This window comes from Microtus oregoni, unplaced genomic scaffold, assembly GCF_018167655.1.
Source record: "Microtus oregoni isolate MIOR12 unplaced genomic scaffold, Mior012 000002F_ref0000024, whole genome shotgun sequence".
Taxonomy (NCBI): Eukaryota; Metazoa; Chordata; class Mammalia; order Rodentia; family Cricetidae; genus Microtus; species Microtus oregoni.
The window spans coordinates 53,536,317-53,557,373 of NW_024543061.1; the positions used below are offsets into that span (position 1 = coordinate 53,536,317).

Here is a 21,057-nt window from a genome sequence, read left to right on the forward strand (position 1 = left end):
TGACACCTTTGCCAGGGCCTGAACTACAGAAGTAAACAAATAAGAAGTGGTCCCTAATCTTTAGGAGCTGACATGCCGAGGTGTTGGAGGGGTGTGGGTCAGGGATGGAGACAATATAGACAAGGAAGTACAAAAGAAAGTGAATGAATACGAATTCCCTTACATGGAAAATGGGTGTTAATATATTAAAAGTTGATGGTTTAATGGAAGACACCATGAATTGGGCAACCTGGGAAGTCCCCTACAGGAGGTAACATGTGCATGGTGACCCATTTTGGAAAAGATACCGGCAGTCATGTTAGAACCTAGGGCGAGGAGTTGGCAAAGTGTCTGGATTTCAGTGCGTGTTAACTTGAGCAAGTAGTTGTGCCTCTCTATGCCTCAATCTTCTCGTCTGTAAAATGAACTTATCATTTGTTTGGAAGGAACTTTTAAGATACTTGCTAATGCCTTGCAATGATATTTGGAATTCAAATACAAATTAAACATAGAAAAAACACACATGATTTTAAAATCTGACTGATAGATATAACAAATTTACTATATTACTCCCTGCTTTATTCTAAAATTTTGAAAATTTCCATCAAAATTTGGAAGTTTACTGTCTGCCATCTTACCAGTGGCCACATGGAGGCAACAGAGTACCATACAAAAGTGCCATACAAACGCCATGCTCAAACTGAGGGTGAAACAGATGGTCAGTCACCCCGTTAATCCATAACTTATTTATATCTTTTCATTTAATTGACTTTAATGAGTTCTGAGCATGTTTGTGTCCTTTTCTGAACCTAAAGAAGAAAAAAAATCAGGGCATGGTGACAACCACCTTTAATCCCAGCCCTCAGGAAAAAGAGGCGGAGGCAGTTCAAGGCCAGCCACAGCTACGTGGTGAGACCCTGTCAAGAGAGAATGAAAGAAAGTGAGGGGGAAGAAAGGAGGGAAAAAAGTATCCCCCTGCCTCACCCCTGCCTTTCTGAGGTCACACGTGTAGTTTCTGAAAGACACTAGGTGGGCTGTTCCTAGGAGGCTCTGCCTGGTACTGGTGTCTGTTTGGAATAGAGATGTGGCCAGGCATTTTGGAAAGAAACAAATTATTCTGAGAAGCAGAGACAGCTAGTCACTTGTCCTGAGTGGACCTCCTGGTCAGGTTTACTGCTTACCAAGCAAGGTCTGAGGAAAGTGACCCTACCTCTCCGAACCTGGGGCTAAAAAGAGTTGACTTTATAGCTTTTCTGTTAAAGGAGCACAAGACTGTCCATGAGACTCATTTAGAACAGTGCCTGGGGAATCTGGAGAGATGGCTCAGTGATCTTGCGGAGGACCTGGGTTCAACCCACAGCCCCCACGTGCTGCCTTAGAACTGTTAGTAACTCTAGTCCCAGGGGATTGGATACCCTCCTCTGGCCTCTGAGGGTACAAGGCATTAATAAAATGCACTTATGAATATGATTAATAAAAACTCAGAGAGAGAAATTGGGTTCAGCCTGAAGACCAGAAAAGCAAAGCAGCCAGCCACTGGCTCTTACCTCTAACTCAGTCTCAAATGGGGATCCTGCCTCGAGGAATCTCAGAATGAGACTGAGCCTGAGAGTTGTCTCCTCCTGTTTTTATAATCCTCTCTAGTGCTGGGATTAAAGGTGTGCACCACTACCGCCTGGTTTCTATAGCAAACTAGTGTGGCTACTGGGATTAAAGGTGTGTGTCATTGCTGCCTGGTCTGTAAGGCTGGCCAGTGAGGCTGTTTCACTTTTCTCACCTTCAGGCAAGCTTTATTTATTAAAATACAAATAAAATACCACTACACATTTATATTCCTAGCTATCCTTGATATGGTTAAGAAAAAAAAAAAGCTTGAACCTCTAGCTCAAGAATGGGCATGAAATCTGACCATCAACAGTCAGATCATCATTTATGTAGTGATTTGTCCACAGAAGCGTGTGACTCAGGAAAGGCCAATCAGAGACAGTCCTGGGATTTATACCCAGGAGTTGGAGAAGAGATAAACGCTTTCCTGCTAAAGTGGCTAAGTGCTAAGGTGTGAGGCTGTGGTTCCTTAGGACCATCTTTATCACCACTAGGGAAGGAGCAGGATGGGCAAATGGACCATGTGAGGGAGGGAGAACTGAGAGGAAGAGATCCGGAACTTGGCGTCTTGGATCTCACCTTCTCATCCTCCACTCAGTTCTATCCCTGAGCACCGGGGATGGGGGTGGGGGCACTAAGTGTAGCTTTTCACGTTAGCCAGGCCGTGCTGGGTTTCTGTCCCTTTGAAATGAGTCTTACTTAGTGCATTTCCCCACAGCTTTAAGACAGCGAGGACCAAGCTATTGTCAAGGGATGAAAGACCTGTGCATGTCAGTCCAGATAGAATTTACAATGAAGGAAGGAAATCTTGCTTCAAACATGACAGGAGTCTGAAGTGGCCTCGGAAGAGGGTCTGCAGCTTTGCCTCATGTAGGTGAAGGGTTCTAGCAGGCCAGAGCACGGCAATCCTGGTGCCAATAGGTTTTGCCTTTCACCCTTCTCCCTCTTGCTAAAACCCATTAGATTACATCCCTAAAACTGGTCACCAAGGTCTATCCCTTATTTGGCTCCTTCCTCCTCCTGAGGCTGACCACCAGGGTACAGCTATCAAAGTATTGAAGTCCAGCAATCAGAAGCCTCCTTTTAGCTCACCGAATTAAAGCGCCCCATCAAAACAAACCAACTCAGGAAGTCCTGTTGTGGGATACCTGATTGCTCTGTGAAACTTTTGAGACCAGGTTAATAAAATTAACTTTGGATCAGGAGGCGGAGCCAGTGACTAGTTGGCAAGAATTGGCCATAGAGAGTATGGAGGACCCAGGAAGATAGATGGAGAGAGGCAAGGAAGGAATAGGAATTAGAGATTCTGGGGCCTCTGGAGTATGGGACCAGTGGAGAGATGCTCTCCTCCTGGATCTCCAGCCAAAAAGGAAACTCAGCTGGTTGCTTTTCTGCTCTAGCAAGTTTTCACCCTAATGTCTGTCTCCTGAGTGATTATTGGTAAATAGAACAACTTAGATAAAAACAACACAGTCCTTTGTCCTTTCATTTTCTCCTTTGGTGCTTTTCCTTTCTCTCTTATCCTCTGTCTCCTGTCTTTGTCTCTTGTTTGCTGTCCTTTGTCCTTGAGGGGCAAACAAATCACTTTGTGCTGAAAATTTGGTCTTGATGTGTCTGGTGCCATCTCCAGTCCTTTCAGTGAGCCACTGACCTCCACGGTGAAGAGTGTGAGTCAGTTCCTCGGAGAGAGAGACACGTGTGTGTGTGTGTGTGTGTGTGTGTGGGTGTGTGTGTGGTGTGTGGGTGTGTGTACGTGTGTGTGTGTGTGTGGTGTGTGTATGTGTGTGTGGTGTGTGTGGGTGTGGGTGTGTGGTATCTGTATGTGTTAAGTTTTTGTTGTTTATCAGTTGTCAGTTGGTTAGTTCTGTGAGACAGGTCTCTCTCAGCAACTTAGGCAGGACTAGAGAGAGCACTGGCCTTGAACTAGAGGGAATCCTCCTCCCCCCTTGGTCTCTCAAATGCTCAGATTTCAAGTGTGAGTTAGCATTCCTGGCTACTCCCTTTTTCATGTTTCAGGTAAGTAGAAGCTGTTCCTTTGTAATATGGGACACAAGACTATATCAAAGACTCATGCTACAGCCAGATCCAAATCCCCAGCAACATAGCAACATATCCTCCATTTCTAAAGACTAGCTGAGGTCAATTTTTTTTTTGAGGTAAGGTCTCTCTAGGTCAAGGCTGGCCTTGAATTTGAGATCTCCTGACACACCCAATCTTAACAATAATGTTTTTACTTTTAGTTTTTTTAAAAATTTTGTATGTGTATTTTGCCCGCATGTATACTATACATATACTATATATGTATACATATACTACCTGCATTTATGGTACCCATGGAAGTGAGAAGATGTTGGGTTCCCTGGAATTAAAGTTACATATGGTTGTAAACCACCATGTGGGTGTTGAGAACCAAACTCAGGTCTGCAAAAGTAATGAGTGCTCTAACCGCTGAGCCATCTCTCCAGCACCTACCAATAACATTTTAACAACAGTAAAGAGGATCTTTACTCTTACTATAACCCTACAAGGGCTTCTCAGTCTCAGAATAATTTCACAATTTTTACCCTGGCTTAAAAGCCAGTACTCTGAGTACTCTACACCCCCAGTCTATCTCACCTTTCTGCTTCTGCTCCAGCCTCTTTGACTTTCTCCATTCTTCCCACACAGTAGGCTCTTTCTTCCTACATAGTAGGCTCTTTCTTCCCACACAGTAGGCTCTTTCTTCCCACACAGTAGGCTCTTTCTTCCTACATAGTAGGCTCTTTCTTCCTACATAGTAGGCTCTTTCAACAATCACTGGCCTGTGCATTCCTTCAGTGGCCCCGCCCAGCTTAAAATTCCTCTTCTCAACATGGCAGCCTCAACCTCCCAGCTCAGAGCTGAAATCAATATCTGCCCATTCTCCCGTACCTTTGGAGTTTCTTGTTTTGCTGATGTCATCTTTTGACCCCCAGCATCTGACCCAGTGCGTAGGCATTTTGATCCACTTTGTTCATGGCTGTGTCCCCGACCCCCAGCAAACCTGGCACATGTGGTGATTAATACCGTCAGTATGACAAGATCTTCAATCACATAGATGAACCTCTGTACACCTGTGTACAGGTACACCTACGAGCGATTACTTAGTCTCCGTTAATTGAAGTGTATAGTCCATTAATTTGGGACAGCACCGCCTTATAGAGTTGGGTCATGGGACAATAATAAATTGAAAACTAGTTGAGCGCTACTACTCGTCACTGCCTGCTCCTTGACTGTGGATGCAATGTGACTTCAAACTCTTGGCACTGTGATTTCCCTGCCATGGTTGCCTATATCCGTCAACTGTGAGCCAAGAGAAAACCTTGGTAGGCTTTTGCTGGGTATTTTATCACAGCAACACACAACTGGCATACAATGGGCTCTCGGGAACTGTCCATGATACCTGTGCTTGGTAGTAATAACCACAGCTCCTTTCAGAAGTAGCATCTGGTCCCTCGCTGTGGACAGATCCTCATCTCATCCCTCAACACTTATTGAGCCTCTTCTATGTGCTGGGTACCAGATTTCTGTTGCAGGTTATTTGTTTACACCTCTTAAAAATGTGTCTATGTTTTGCCTTGTCTGCCTAAGGCACTTGATTGGTTTAATAAAGACCACTCTGGCCAATAGCTAAGTAGGAGAGAATAGGTGGGAGCTCTTGGTAGAGATAGGAACTCAGGGTTAGAATCTGGTACAGCAAGAGATGCCAGCGAGACACTGAGGAAGTTGGGCATGCAGAACGGAGGAGAGGTAAAAGCCATGTGATAGACTATAGATCAACAGAAACAGATTAAGTTATAAGAGCGAAATTGGAAACAAACCTAAGCTAAAGGCCAAGTTTTCATAATTAATAATGAGTCTGTGTCACTATTTGGGAGTGTGGAAGAAACAGACAAATCCCTGAACTTTCTAGAACTTACTTTCTAAGTTGAAGGAAGAAACAATACAAACAAAATAATTCTGATGGTAACCGTGAGAGAGAGAATAGAGCCTGTCACCTGGTGAGAACTGGGGAAGGGGCCATGTTAGGCAAAGTGGTCAGCTGAGGCTATGTGACTAGAGACCGAAGGAAGAGAGGGAGACAGGGAGAGAGCCTGGGAGTGTCCCAGGCCGAGGAGGAGCCAGGACAGAGGCTGCAGAGCTCACAGGGACAAAGATTTATGCAGTCAAAAAAGTGGGGAGTGGCTGGGAGAGGCAGAGAGAGGATAGAGAGTCAGGCTGTTCTGATTAGGTTTTCTATTCCTGTGATAAATGCCATGACCAAAAGCAACTTGGAGAGGAAATAGTTTATTCATTGGGGAATATCATTTTAAGGTGCGTTACTTGTGTTTAATGCTATGGAATATTTGTTTAATGATGTAAAGATGTTTTTGTTTATGCTGCATTTGTTTAACTCTATAAAGTTGTGACTCTTTGCCTGTCTAAAACACCTAACGATCTAATAAAGAGCTGACGGGCCAATAGTGAGGCAGAAGAAAGGATAGGTGGGGCTGTCAGACAGAATATATAGAAGGAGAAATGAGGAAGAGAAGAGAGAACAAGGCAAGGAGGATGTCAGTGGCCACGCAGCCAACCACAGAGTAGGAGTGAAAGTAATATAGTGGTCAGAATAATTTAAGTTAAAAAAAAAGTTGGCAAGAAACAAGCCAAGCTAAGGCTGGGCATTTATAATTAAGAATAAGTCTCCATGTGAAACTTATTTGAGAGCTAGGTGAGCCCCCAAAAAGTCAAAAGAAAAAACAAAACAACATTTATTTCATCTTATACTCCATGGTCACACTTCATCGGTGAGAGAAGTCAGGGCTGGAACTCACAGCAGGAACCTAGAGGCAGAACCTGATGAAGAGGCCATGGAAACATGCTGCTGACTGACTTTCTCCCTGTGGCTTGCTCAGCCTGCTTTATTATAACACCCAGGACCATCAGCCCAGGAATAGCCCTGCCCATATTAATCATTGGTTAAGAAAATGCACCACAGGCTTGCTCATAGGCCATCTGCTGGGGGCATTTTCTCAATTGAGAAATGACTCTATGTTGTGTCAAGCTGATATAAAACTATCCAGCACATGTATCTTTGATCCGAGAAGCAAAACTGAGAGTCGTACCCTGGACTGGCTATGTTCTGATTGTATGACCCTGTTTGGTTCCCAGCTCTGAGGGAGAAGGGCAAAGACTGGGTTCCAGAGTGATGTTCTCTTAATCTGTCCCCAGCCCTGTGCTTCTTAGCAGTGGCCCTATTGCAGGCCTTCCGACTTCTCCAGACTGCTTATTCATTGACTGAGCCAGAGAAATAACGGTACCTGCCTTGCAGGATAGATGAGAGGACTTACACACAGTAAGGCTCAGAATCTCAGCTATAACCATCCCCTTCCCTTTCTCCTTTATCATTTTAATTAATTATTTATTTATAGGTGTGTGGCTTGGCAAGGCAAGGTATGTGCTTAGGACTCAAAGAACAATTCTGGGGAGTCATGAGTTTCTTTCCAGCCTTGTGGGTCCTGTGTATCAAACTCAAGAGTTGGATGCCAGTGACTTCACCTGCTGAGCCATTGCTCTGGGTCCTTTCTTCGACCTTCCAATTACCCAATTACAAGATAACAAAAACTACTCACATTACACCAAGAAAGGGGGAGGGGAGTCTCCCGGTGATTTCAAGGCGGTGGGGTGGAAACTCACAGGTTGTTCTGATGCCAGGTCCACATGACTTCGCTCTCGGAGGCTCTGGTCTCCTCCATGGACTTCCTACAGCTTCTTCACTACATCTCACCCCTCGTGACTTTAGTTTGCCATTGTCCTTGAGTGCCACCTCTCCACCTCTGACCTTGTCAGTGTGGCCTTTTCCCTTTTGCTCCTCCCACTAACCACCTAGCATTTTGTAACTTCTGCTTAAACTTCCTGGGGGGGGGGGAAGCCATCTATTGGCTCAACTCACTAAGGGCCAGGGTTACTATCCAAATGGACTACACTTTCCGTTAGGTCACTGGCCATCTCAGACTCAGTCCACTGGGGCAAGGAGATAAGGTTGATACCAAAAGTGTTCTCTGAAGTCACTGGGCATTAGGCTACTTCCTTTAAAAACCAATGGCGGGCAGAGTAGGGATGACTGACTGACATTCCTTCTGTGATTCTGCAGCCTCTAACCACACAGCAAGTGGGCACTCAGAACAGGAAGAAATAAAATTAGCCCCACCCGCCAGTCCCTTGTCTAAAGATAAGGGAACTGAGGTTAGCCTGGGAAAGAGACTTCCTCCAGTTAGTGGTCTGTGAATGGTGGAATTTGAAGAAAAGCTCTTTTTCCTTGGAGCAAGTTTGATGCTTCAAGCCACTGGAAGCCCAGCAGCTTGCTCTGTGCTCTGCAGAGCACAGAGATGAAGAAGGTGACAGTGTCACCAGGGCCTGTGGCAACAGAACTCGGGTAGTCAATATGTGTTACAGATTGTCCTTTCGAAACTGTGTGAGACACAGCTTCTTCTTAGCCACATGTTCAAGGTCATTTACTGATGTCAATCAAAGCTGAGATCTATATTCAGGTCTGGGTGACCCCAGAGTCTTTGCGTGAAAGCTTTACAAACCTGTGTGCAGGAACTATAGAATTCTGGAGTGGGTGTGCCCCTTCTGTGTGGAAGAATGGGGAGCAAGGCCTTGTGCTTGTGTCAGGATAGCCAGAGGCCTCTTTTCTTCCTGTCCCAGTTAGTTTCCGTTTGTTTGTTTTGGTCAACTTTTGTCAACATAAGCTGATGTTATCTAGGAAGAGGGAAATCAATTGAGGCGCCTGTAGGCAAGTCTATAAGGCATTTTCTTGACTGGTGATCATATAGCAGGGCCCAGGCCACTGTGGGAAATGCAGTACTGGGTTAAAGCAAAAAGGTAGTTGTGCTAAGATACTTCCTCCATCTGGACTTGAGGCTTGGGTCTGAATCCTGTCCTGCCTTCAGCTTTCCATCTCATACATTTAAGACCCCACCTGAATCAAATCCATACGCTCTGTGGAGAGCTAAAGTAGAAGAAGGAGAGAAAGAACAGAAAGTGTTGTTATAATAGTAAAGACCAACATGGTACAAATGTAGAGAATCGATTAGAATTGTTCCCAATATGAGCATTTAAAGGAAATAATGAAGGATCAGTCTATTCCCCCAGAAGAAGCTGGGGGCACACGTAATTGGTGGCTGTCAGAGTAACCCAGCCTCTTAACAATCAGGCACAGAATCCTGGGAACTGTGTCCTACGACAAGCCGGGCAGTAGACATGACACTGTGGAGTCCCAGCTGCAAGCGCTCATTTCCTAAGTTATAAAGGAAGGAAACATTTTTCTTCCGTGGGTTTTTGTATGAATGCAGCGAGGGAGGTCACGTGTGCTGGTTTGAAAGAAAATGGCTCCCAAAAGGAGTGGTACTAGGGCAAGGTGTGGCCTTATTGGAGGAAGTGTGTCACTGTGGAGGCAGGCTTTAAGGTCTTGTCTATGCTCAAGCCACACCCAGTGTCATAGTCTACATCCTGTTAGTCTTAACTAGATGTAGCCAACACCATGTCTGCCTGCATACCATCATGGTCCCTGCCATGGTGATAATGGACTGAACCTCTGCAACTGTAAGCAAACTGCCCCAATTAAATGTTTCCCTTATTAGAGTTGCTGTGATCATGGTGTCCCTTCCCAGCAACAGAAACCCTAACTAAGGCAGATGTGAAACACTCTGCACACAGCGCACACTCAATGGCTGTCATCATTGGTAGGTGGAAAACTAATGCATTTGAGTGAGCCTCTTTGGGATGTATCAGTTAGTGACTGCCGTGTAATTACCACCCTAAAATTGAGTGGGACTGAAACTCATTGCTGCTTATTACTCTCGGGCCTACAGAAGGCAGCTCTCAGCGTCTCTTGTGGGAGGCTATTCTATGCTGAAACAGTCTGGATAGAGATGACAGTACCCTTGTAACTAGGGGGCTGTCTACTCCTGTAGAGCTACTTTAGGTGTGGGCCTGTGGTTCAGTTCTAAGGATGGAGAATCAGGCCCAAGATGATTGTTCTCCTGAGGCTAAGGAGCTGTAGGTAGTGGAAGCTTTTAACATCATTGAGTAGTCACTTTATGAGACAGGCTGTGGTGGGCTAATGAGAGGAATAGCCCAAGACAGTGCCCCTCTCATCCCTGCCTTATGCTGAACTTGACGATAACTCCAATCTGGTTTCTAATGTGGTAGCCAATTTTCTCTTGCTTGAGGTTACCTGGGGAGATTGTCATTCATAACCCAAAACTTCTTAAACAGATCTGAGCAGAAAGTGTTTCAGCTACTTGTCAGGAAAGCAGGCAGTCAACTAAAATTTGCCCTTTGTGCAAATTTGGTGCCTTGGAGTTCTGCGAATTGATTGGGGTGATTGTTTTGTGCAATGAGGCTGTGAGCAGCTTGAGAGCTGGAGGATGGAAACCCAGTCTCATCCATCTGTGTCCCCAACAGCCCACTTGGGGTCAGGCACATAAAAAGATATTCACTGGATGAAAGGCTCTGATTTGGGGTTCCTGGGTGAGCGTGGTTGTTATGACAAGTAAATGGGTTGTGGAAGGCATATAGAAATGTACCATAGACAAAAAGTCTGGCTTAGCAAGAGGAGTGTGTGGGAAATGGGTGGCTATGGTAGGCTCTGGGAATGTGGCAAAGACCCATTCTCTTTTGCACAGAGACTGTTACATGAAGATCCATGGGGGTGGGGGTGGCTCAAGCCCTGAAGTCTTCCTTGACTACAGTAGGTGGCTACAAGACACTTTCTAAGGATCCTGGACCCAGTTTGGAGCCATGAATACATAGAGGCAGCACAAGGCACAGGAAAAACACACGGCTTGATAAACAGATGGTTCAAATCCTTGCTCCTGCACTTCCTACATGATGAGCCTTGGCTAGGCAAGTCAATTAGCCCCCAGGAGCCTCTGCTTCACCTCTTGCAGGACTGAGTCTGATAGCAACTCCCTGCAGTGGCTGTTTTGAAAACGAGATGAGAAATTTCCTGGAGGTGTAATCTAGTGCTTGGGGCAGAAATTACTGGTTAACGGTGAACATCCATATCTACACCTGTCTTAAAGGTCCCAGAGGCTGTATTATATTGAGACATTAATACTAAAATTTCACATATGCCTTGATACTAAACATCATCACTGCATAGCTCTGGCAATTTGTCCTTAAATTTTTAGGACATTTCTTGGAATACCAAACAGCTCCTGCTTCCCCCATCTTAGTTTTCCTATGCCTAGTCCTGTGTCCAGCCATGTTCTTAGCTCTCTACACTTGAAGCAGTCAGTAGTTCTTCTTGTAACATTGACTTTCAGCTAAAGTATATTTTCAGTGTGGCTGATGGAGGAAGCATGCAGACAGTGGACTGGAGGGTAGGGATGCCACTCTGGGCCCTCTCCCCCACCATGGTCAAGTTACCCTTGCAAACAACCACAGAATATGTTTGAGAAAAAGTTAAGCTGTTTTATTTCACAGGATAGCTCCACATCAAACCAGCAGGCACCATCAGAATACGCAACAGAGGATCCAATCAGACACTCTATAGGACGGGCATTTGGTCATAAGGTAGAGAAACGATATCCAGAAGAGGGCAACAGTTAGCATCACATGGGGACAGGCAACCAGCAATTTCCTAGGGTGGTTTCAGTTTGTTTTTCCTGTTACAATTTGAGGGGAGAAGGAAAGCAAAGAAAACAAAATAGACCAGCCACTCTGAAGCAATCAGAAGCAAACCTATTGTCAAACCATGTAAACAGTCACACTGCCTGGAACGAGGGCCTGGGCAGCAGAGCTAGCCTTGACCCACTTCCATCAAGGGAAGGAAAGTGCACTCTGGCAGTTCCACGTCAAGGAACAGCTTTGTGATTTGCCTGGGACAGTTCGCACAGAAAGGAGGTGTCAGCAAAGGGCAGCAACGGCCATTTGGCCAGTCCCAGATGATGGGACAGGAGAATGCTGGCAGATGAACCTCAGAGACGCCAGGAGGTCCTAGACTGACAGTGATGCCCCTTCTGGCAGTTCCCCTGGGCAGCTTGGAGTATGTAGAACTCTCCACTTGGAATTCAGCTCAGTGTAGAAGAGACCCCAGAGAACCAGGGAAGTTGACCTGCACTGCCATCATTTGCATAGCGGAAAATGGGCTAAGCAATGCCTCAGTTCACCCCCTCCTGCCTTTCCCTCCTTGTCACACCTTTCCCTCCCAGCCCAGCAGGACCCACCACCACAGCTAGAAGCACCACCCCCCTCCACCCCTTCCTGGGTTTCTCAAGAGAATGAGGCATTTGCTCTAGTGTGGAACCATCTGGAAGATGAGAAGTTAGAAATAGAGAGGCTAAGAGGGAGGGCCATTGTGTGAGTCCTCGGGGTTTTCCATCACTTGTTTAGAATGCATGTGCACTGGCCACTCAGTGATGACCAGGCGCCAGGTCACGTGATGTCCTCTGCATCCAGGCCTCCCGAATAAGAAAGGAATGCACCCAACAAGGCACTCCAGGAGACGCCAACGAAGGGAGCCCTGTGTACAGGTTTCTCTCCCACCAGCTCCCCTTGTGTACCACAAATGTTTTTAGTGTTTATAAGGCAGATCTCTGAACTGCTGGTTCCAGCCAGTAGCCAACAGATGGCTCCGTTTCCCTGTCTCTTCCCACTCCGATTCGATTTCTTCACTGGACATAAACCTTTACGTTCCTTAGGAATCCATTTCCCTCCTGACCCCTGGTTTGGTGACTTCAGAGAGAAGGCTCTGTAGTCTTTTAACGCCCAAGACCACAATTCCCTCCAGTGATGTGCTCTGTCCGGGGTTCAAAAGGCGCTTCGAGGTGAAAAGTTAGCACTGAAAACAAGGAAAGGCGACAGTTCACAGGATCCCACAGCTCAGAGCAGCTCGATGAGGAAAAGAGAAGGGAGGGCAGGGAGGGCGAGTGGGGTCGGAAGCTCAGTTTGTTCTCAAATTGATCGGAGCAAGGTCTTTAGCGGCAGCTGGGCCACACAGTGCCCAGGAAACTAGACCAGGAAGTAATTGTCTTTGGTCAGTTCTAATTAAATGAACATCTTGCTGGTTCATTCCTAAAACAGACTGAACACCGGTTATACATAAAGACAAAAGGCTTGACCTTGGATGAGTTGGAAGTTAAAGAGATCATTCTGTGAAGCCAAAATAAATCTTTTTAAAATGCCCGTTATCAACTAACTGATCGGTACAGCTTTCAATAATGGTGATGAACATTGGTAGACATCACTCCCCTTGTACGCTTGGCTATATTGAGGACTACTAACTATGTTACTACACCCCCCACCCCAATCACTGTACAATTAGGTTTCTGGTATTTGTTTTTACATTGATCTATCTACTAGGTGCAAAGATTTGGTGAGTGGCGTTGGCTATAATGTAATTGTAGCCTTCTTAAAAAAAATTACAGTTTCACATTTTAACAGTTACTTTCCAGCATTTAACAAATACAGCAATATATAGTGGACTAAAAACAGGCAGGAGTTGGAAGGGAGATGCTCACACTCGATAGACACGGATGGGACTGAGTTGGGGCCTGGGGGTGGCTGAGACATGCAGGGGACCAGACGAAGTGTGTGTGTGTGTGTGTGTGTGTGTGTGCGCGCGCGCGCGCACGTGTGTGTGTGTGTGTGTGTGTGTGTGTGTGTGTGTGTTGGGGTAGTGTTGGACAGTTTTTCCATTTGTTCTGCATCAAAGCTCAAATTGGGGGTTGGAGGAGATGGGGACTCGTCTGCCATCTGTGCATGCGCTTCCCTAAACGTGAATTCATCAGCCACTTGCCAATGGGGGGAAAATAGATGCTTAAGGGAAACAGCTGAGGCTCTGCTCTTGGGACATTTGGGGAGAGCAGTAAGGAAAAATGAAATAAATCAACCCAACCCAGAGAGAGACGGATCTGCAAAGCATAACTGGCATTAGGTGTGTCAGGTAACAGATTTGTAAACTCAATTTTGCTTCTATCCAGTATTCAAGCAGGGAATGTTGCTTTTTGTTGTTGTTGTTGTTGTTTGGCCTGGGAGGTAAATGAGCTTAAAAATCTGGGAATAGCCCTAGGATACAAAAGAGAACCGTCTTCTCTCCTGGGTGCATAGCAGAGATAGCAGACATTGGTAAATGAGGGCGCTGGAGCCTGATGCAGCCCACATCTTGCAAAGGTTCCAGTCCAGCACCACCCCCCAGGCCTTACTCGCTTCAACTGTGAAATGGAGATATTTTTTATGTGCTCAAAGACAGAGGGCCCATCATAGCAAGAGTTGATAGGGAAAGAAGTCTTGGTGGCTCCAGCATCTCCCTGACATTCTCATTTTCTGCCCGTTCTTGGTTCCATATTGTACTCGGTGATGATCCTACAGGTAAGGTAGAAAGTGATCCTCCTCACACCCGAGTACCAGTGACTCATTAGGCCCCTTCCTGAGGAAGGGGGCAAGTTGCCTTTTAATAGAGGACCCAAGAGATGATGGAAGCAAGCCCAATGGAAAGAAATGCCAGGGGTAGCATTTCAAAGTGTCTGTAGTTGACAGGAGTGCCATATCCAAGGGTCACACAGCTCCTATCTGGTGGAAGCTGTGGCCCAAATTTTGGGTTTTGTACTGTAAAACTCAAGAGGCAGGCAGAGAGCCAGCCAGGAGGGGTCTGTGTGCGTGCGCGTGCGTGCGTGTGGGTCTGGCATGAGGAGGGAGAGTAGAAATGGTCCCATCAGGACTAGATTTGCATGTGATGCATTATCCAGGAAACCTGGAACTATCTGGAAAGTGGAAATTTACAGCAAAAGTGCAGGTAAATGGAACCCAAAAGAGCCATGCAGAAGGCTTCTGTCCTACTGCAGAATCACGTACCTTCTTTCTACCACCAGGTTTTCTCTACATGAACTGCTTTAGAAGACGTTGAGGGAGAGGAGGAGAAGGGAGGGAGGGTGGAGAGCACTACTGTTTTCATAAACTCTTGGCCTATGGTGTTTCCTAGCACAGCCCTCGTAGGGCGGAGCCAAGGGCTGACTGGGTGCTGGAGGCTCTGGTGGGGAAGCACAGCGTGCTGTGGCCTAATTTCAAAAGAAATGGCGTGAGTCAACACCTCCTTGCCCATTCAGTCTCAAATCTGACATAGCATGATTAGTAGAAAGAGAAAAAGAAAAACATGAAATATTTTGAAGATGAGAGAAGTAAACTTCTATAGTCACCACTGATTTATCCCTACAGCATGGCTAGGGGTTGAAATACTCCATATCACTGTTTTGGTTTTTGTGGGGGTTTTGTTGTCTTTTTCCCCTACCCACAGGTAATGCTGTGTTATGATGGGGCATAGCATCTCACCATCCCGACTCTGCATACAAACCCAAGGGTCTTCACACCAACCTCTCCTGTACCTTTTGGGGTACACAGTTGACCTTTGGCCTCTGGGTGGCAGGGCAGGGTCTCTGTGGGGGTGGATGAAGGGTTTTCTATGAAGGATTCCCCACCTTTAGGAGCAGCCTGCTTGGGGGTACTGCCTGCCCCATCCTTCCTTGAGGGGCAGACTGTTCTGGAAGGCCACGACTTCTGGAGACAGCTGGAGACTGTTTCTGGTTTTGTGTCTCTGCAGGTTAGTGGTATATTGCTTCGTTCGCAGTTCCTGTGGGGCCTCTAAGTTCTCCCAGAGAAGTCCCTGCAAATCCCACCGAATAACAGTGGGAGATGTTTGGTGGCATGGGTCTGAGGTAAATCTAAGTTTCATAAAAAGAAAAAAAAGGAGCGTCTATATACAGTTAGCATGTGTGTATGTCCAGCTCTCTAGTATATGTATATAGATGCATAAATATATATACACACACACCTACAGACACATACGTACACATATGCATATATATGCACGTATTTATATACACACACATATATACGTATGTAGAGAATATCGAGAGAGTAATTTTCCAGTGACAATATGAGAAGCTGGTAAGCATCTGCCTCAGTCTTAGGAAACACGGTCCCTGGGACTGATCTTGCTCCAGCATACCTTGGCATGTCTATTTGCCCACAAGAGGTCTGTGGCATTCACACGGCTGAGTAGGAGGTACAGCTAACGCCTGGCCCTCTGCTCTCCACAGACACACACCCTCCCAGGCTGACCTGCAGGATCTGCCCTCCATGGCCAGGAGATCCCTGGGAAGCAAGTGGAAGCCACCGAGGCCACCCTAGGCCACGGTGTGCTGCAGTGGGCCACGGCGGTGTCACCAGTCCTGCAGGTCACATAGTGCCAGATTTGTCCGAGGAGCTATTGGGGAACATCTTCTCGGTGGGTGTCACAGCCGGGCTGCCAACGCCCGAGCTGCTGCTACTGGAGGAGCGGTGCTGGACCACGGGTCTGACTGGGCGCATCGGGGGTGGGCGCAGCTGGGCACCAGCCAAGCGAGCCGACAGGGCAGGCTTGAAGGTGGTCATCATCTCAGTGGAGGAGCTGCTGCTGCGGCGCATGGCGGCGTCGGGGTCTCGGATGACAATGGTGTGCAGGGGGCTGGCAGGCTCCGAGCTTATGGGGCCTGGTGGATTCTTCAGGGGCTCCAGGGTGTCCAGCACCACATCTGGCGCCTGCTTGACAGTGTTCTGTCTCTCGAGTTCCCGTAACTCGTGTAAAGCTGTGCTCATGGTCTTCTCGATGTCCTGGGGACAGAGAAGGCTCTGGTCAACACAGACCTTCCCCAGAATGTTTTCTCATTTCCCTGTGGGAGGCCAGACCCTGAGGGTATATTGTAACCAATACAGGGAATCAACATGGGCACCCCCTGTACCTGTCTTGCGAAAGAAGTTGCCTTCATAAAGGTTGGTCAGGCTATGGCAGGCAGACAGACATTTGTTCAAAACCTGACTCTTGCTATGGAATGCCAGGTACCTCTCTGAGCCTGAGAATTCTCACTGGTAAATTGCTGACAATTCTAACACTTACCTTGGAGGGTTGACGAATGTATAAAGCGATCATATCCATGCAAAGAGATTGGCATGGCACCTGGCACTCAAAAACAGTAGTAATGATCCCCATAGCAATGATACTTCATGCTGAGCACTGATCCAAAGTTTTTAATAATGTATTGATAAGGTAGGGACAACTGTTATATGCGATATGAGTACATATCACACATATAGAAATTGAAGCTCAGACCAGACAGGGTCACCCAGCTAAATAATCAACCCAGTCCAAGTCAGGAGTCTGGCTCCAAAATCTCTGCCTTTGCCATTTTTTTTTCTTAAAAGGCCTTCATTTTAGGGGTAGAGAGATGGGTTGGTGGTTAAGCGCACTGGCTGCTTTTCCAAAGGACCCAGGTTCGATTCCCAGCACCCACACAGTGGCTTTGTAACAGGTTGTACCTCCAGTACCTCCCAGGGATCTGTCACCCTTGTCTGCCTCCATAGGCACTGCACAGATGTGGTACACATATGCACGCAGGCAAAACATCCATACATGAAATCAAATGAAAAAAAAATGAAAGTCCTTCATTTTAATAATACAGATATTGCAAGACTTCACACTCTACCATATAGAACTGGGTAGCTGTGGTCAGTTCTTAAAATGAAAAGAAAGAAATCCTTACCCACAGGGAAATGCATGAGGAGTGCACCCTAGAATGACAGGAAGACCACTTTGCTCTCAGCATTGTGACCTATGAGGCTCATTTCTTGTTTTAAATGTGGGGAAAGTTTAAATGGCACATAAGGGCATCATTGTATCTGCAGGCTCATCAGGAAGAGAAGACTTCAGGTAACAGATGGGAGGCACTCCAGGCCAGCCTGCATCCTTCTAAACCAATCCAGGGCAGGGCTGGGGCTGGAAGAAAGCACTGACCTACAAGCTGGGAGAGCAGCAGCCACTCTGAACTGCACTGCATCCATCTGTGGAAAGCCCACATTTGCTGGGAAGATACGGTGAGAGGATGAACACGACTCTCTGCAAATGGCCAGATGGTGGCCACCCAACTCCTCAGAACGCAAGAGCCCTTCTTCATCAGGCTTTTTAAAAAGCTGTCTCCACACCCAGTGGATGCGAGAGTGGCTGCTCAGGCTGATCTGACCCAGAACCCATGGAGGGCCCAACGGGGGAGCTGGCTTAAACCTTCACTTGAAGGTGCCATGCCCAATCTGAGCAATGTTGACTACTAAGGGATGCTCGCTCTTCAGCAGTTTGAGGCCAGCCCTGAAAGAAATGCATGGGCCTGAGGAGACAGATGGGGCTGCAGCCTGGAGCTACCATCGGAGTCTTCATCCTGTCCTTTCTGGATCTGCAGGCAGCCTCCTTCCTACCAGACTCCAATGTGCCCAGGGCATATCCCCAACCAGCCTCTTGCTCACCTCACTCCTCGGTCTATCCCATTTGCTTTCTGCATCCTGCTAATGACTAACACCCGCTTTTATGTTTCTCCATCATGTTTACCCCTTTGCCCACTGTGTGGCAGCTTTAAAAAGGGGCCCTTCTGGAGAATCTTTATTCATAGGCTCAGTTGTGGGGAACCCTGCAGGAAGAGCTCTCCTACCTGTCTACTGTATACACACTTGCAGGGTCACCAGAGCCTCCACCACTGTTCTGGAACTTAGTCTCCTATTATCCCCACAACCCACCCCCAACATCTGTTCCAATACAATGGGATCTAAAAGGTAAAACTGTCAATAACTAAAATGTCATTTTCTCATCTCCCCATCCCTGGTAGAGCGTGAATGGGAAAGACAGAAAAAGCTCAGAGAAAGGTGGGCTCAGGGGTTTAGACTGCAGCCTTGCATTAGTCCGATGAGGGATGCGTAAGTCTGCCAGGTGAAGCTGCAGAGAGGCAGTGGGGACTGGGACACAGTTGGGAAGGGACTCATTTTCACCTCCTCCCCCACTTTGGATGACAGTATTGCAGATTTCCAAAACAGCCTCTTTACCTGGGCTTCAAATCTACTTTGTTCAGGGTATTTGGAAGACCAAGAATCTAGGACGACTCCGTTTACTATTTGGGGTTCTCTACATCACCTCCCGTTTGGCTCCAACAAAGTCAAGAGCTCCTCAGAGATGAAGCTGAGCAAGTGGGCAGCTGTCCAGTGTCCTCATGGCTGTTTTCCACGAGCGTCAGTTTCACTTCAGCCCATGAAAAGCACTATCCAGCTAGAGAGGGCGAGTATACTAACAGCACAGATAGTATTGCTAAGTGTATTTGCTGAGTTAGGCTAACAAAATGCTCCTCAGAGGAAAACTACAGAAGTCTGGAGATACAATATACCTTGTTCTTGCTAGAGATCCACAATGTACAGCAAACTATTTCAAGCTTCTAAAAAGTCTGTCAGTATGTCTTTCTACTTGGTGAGTACCATAGCATACATGATCCTCTGCCTCCACTCACTCCACCGGCATTGTGTGGTAGTCTTTGATGCATTAGGCACAGTGCCCCTGACTGCGTTTGATTGTCCATGTAAAGGAGTCTGAGCCAGCTTTAGGAAACCCCTGCCTTGCTGTGATAGCAATCTTTGGAAGATGATGGGTACTAGGGTGATGGTTCTCAAGAGGCTAGCCTTCAAGGATGGAAGGCCAGGTTGGCTATCTCCCCTGCTTGGTCCATGCCAAGGTATCAACCCCAAGGACTCCTTGGAAATGGGCACTGGGATATGAGGTAAATGCCATGTGTGGAGTTCTAGATGCTGGTGCATTGCTTCCAGCCAGGGTGTTCTCTGAGGAGCTTCCCTAGAGTCTCATAAGGACATGCTCAGAAGTGTACGTGCTCACTGCATCCCCTTCTAAAGGGTATTCAAAAAGGCTGTTAGCACAACAGATTCCCCGCAGCCCGCAGGATCTGCTAGTCTCTGACTGTTATCTCTTACAGTCCCTGACTATTATCTCATTGGTAATAGTCAACATTGAGGGAGGTACATAATGGACCCTTGCTCAAAACTACAGCTAAGAGAATAAAAGGGGAAATTTCTGGGAATATGATGTAAAAAACAGACCCAACCAGTGATATGAACTGGTAAACAAACTTTCTGTTCATCTGGCCAATCCCCCCGAAAATCATCCAAACAGAAAACACTCCAGAAGAGCCTGGAATATTCTTTCATTGTCCTCAGCTATTTAGTCCTGTCCATCTTGGGTCTTGTGTCATACCCTTCCAGGGAATGACTTTCAAATGCTAGACTCTCAAAGTATGATATACCCTCCCTTGCTCATTAAAGACTCGCAGCCCAGCTGCCGTGTTGGGTTGGCAGTTCTCCTTAACTATAAGCTCATGTGGGCAGGACCGAAGCACATCAGGTCTCCACTGCACTCCACTGTGCGTGGTGAATGTCATACAACAGATGCTGAATCAAGACTCATCAATAAATGAACAGGGCAATAAATGAAAGATGGATGCATGCATGCATTGGTAGATACATGAATTCAATCTTAGCATCTTGTGGAGAGGTCTGCCATTTCCGCAGCCCCATAATCTGGCTACCCTCTCTTCTACCTGGACACTGGATGGAGGGAGGGTGGGTCTTCCAGTCCTTATAGGAGCTCTTGCTAGTGGCATGGAAAGGAAGCCAATTCACTGTCTGGCTGTTTGGCTCAGTCTCAAGTTCAACCAAAACCACTATGGTTGCCCTCTCAGCAGTTCCCACCCTCTGTCCCACTGAGTGTCTAACTGGCCTAACTGCTTTCTGTGGAGCCCTTACTTCTGCCAGGGCCTCAGCCTCCAGGGACTTGTGGTCCCCTAGGCTGCTGTGCCGGGTAGAGCCGCAAGTAGACCTCATGGAGAGCCCTTCTGCCAGTGCCTTCTTGTCAGGGTAGTTGATGCTGCCGGCGCTCCCGAATGTCGCCATCCTCCTCTTCTCAGGGCTCTCAATCCGCCCACGGCTGAGGGGGATTTTGTGGGGGCTGCTGGGGCAGGCAGCAGCTCGGGGTGGCGTGTCTATGCTGGGACCCAAGCCCCGGGGTGGGCTGTGTGTGTCGCCCCCGCTTCGGCGCCTGGGGATGGCCGCTCCGTCAGACCGTAGCCGCACTCTGCAAAGGAGCCAGGGGCAGGGAGCATGGGGCAGAAGTCAACCCTAGCCAGTCTCAGAATGGGCCAGCCAACCCCCAAGCCATAGCTACAAGCTAATCTAGAGCAGCTCGCACAGTGAAGCCTCATTCAGCCCGACCACACAATTTGGCGATAAAAGGGCCAGCTCAGACCTGTGACACATGCCCTAAAGGGGAAGAGTAACTTGGCCCAGGGAGGAGAGCCGAGAGTGGGAGCCAGGCTAGCTGCACTGCAAACCAAATTTTAAGTCAGGTCCAAAATGGAAATGCTGTGGCTAGCTGTGGTCATGTGTATATATATATATATATATATATATATATATATATATATATATATATATATATATATATATAGTCTGAAGCCTTTCAGACTCTAGCTGGTTTGAAACAATGAGGCTTGACTGTACCCAAAGGCCACACTAAGCACAGGAGGGGAGCCCTGGGAATGAAACACCTGCTCACCA

General features: G+C 47.1%; 1 protein-coding gene across 3 annotated transcripts in view; it reads right to left on the reverse strand.

Annotated features, from left to right (window-relative positions):
- Nucleotides 1-11,045: 11,045 nt before the first annotated feature.
- Nucleotides 11,046-21,057, reverse strand: part of Srgap3 (SLIT-ROBO Rho GTPase activating protein 3) — a 229,136-nt gene continuing 219,124 nt past the window's right edge. For 2 of the 3 annotated variants that reach the window (XM_041680344.1, XM_041680337.1), the window contains exons 21-22: nt 20,248-20,575; nt 11,046-16,239 (exon numbers count right to left, since the gene is read on the reverse strand). In XM_041680344.1, the coding sequence (XP_041536278.1) occupies nt 15,826-16,239; nt 20,248-20,575 (742 nt within the window). In that variant the 3' untranslated portion in view covers nt 11,046-15,825. The remainder of the gene's footprint in view (nt 16,240-20,247; nt 20,576-21,057) is intronic. The other variant, XM_041680352.1, reaches the window with a different exon arrangement.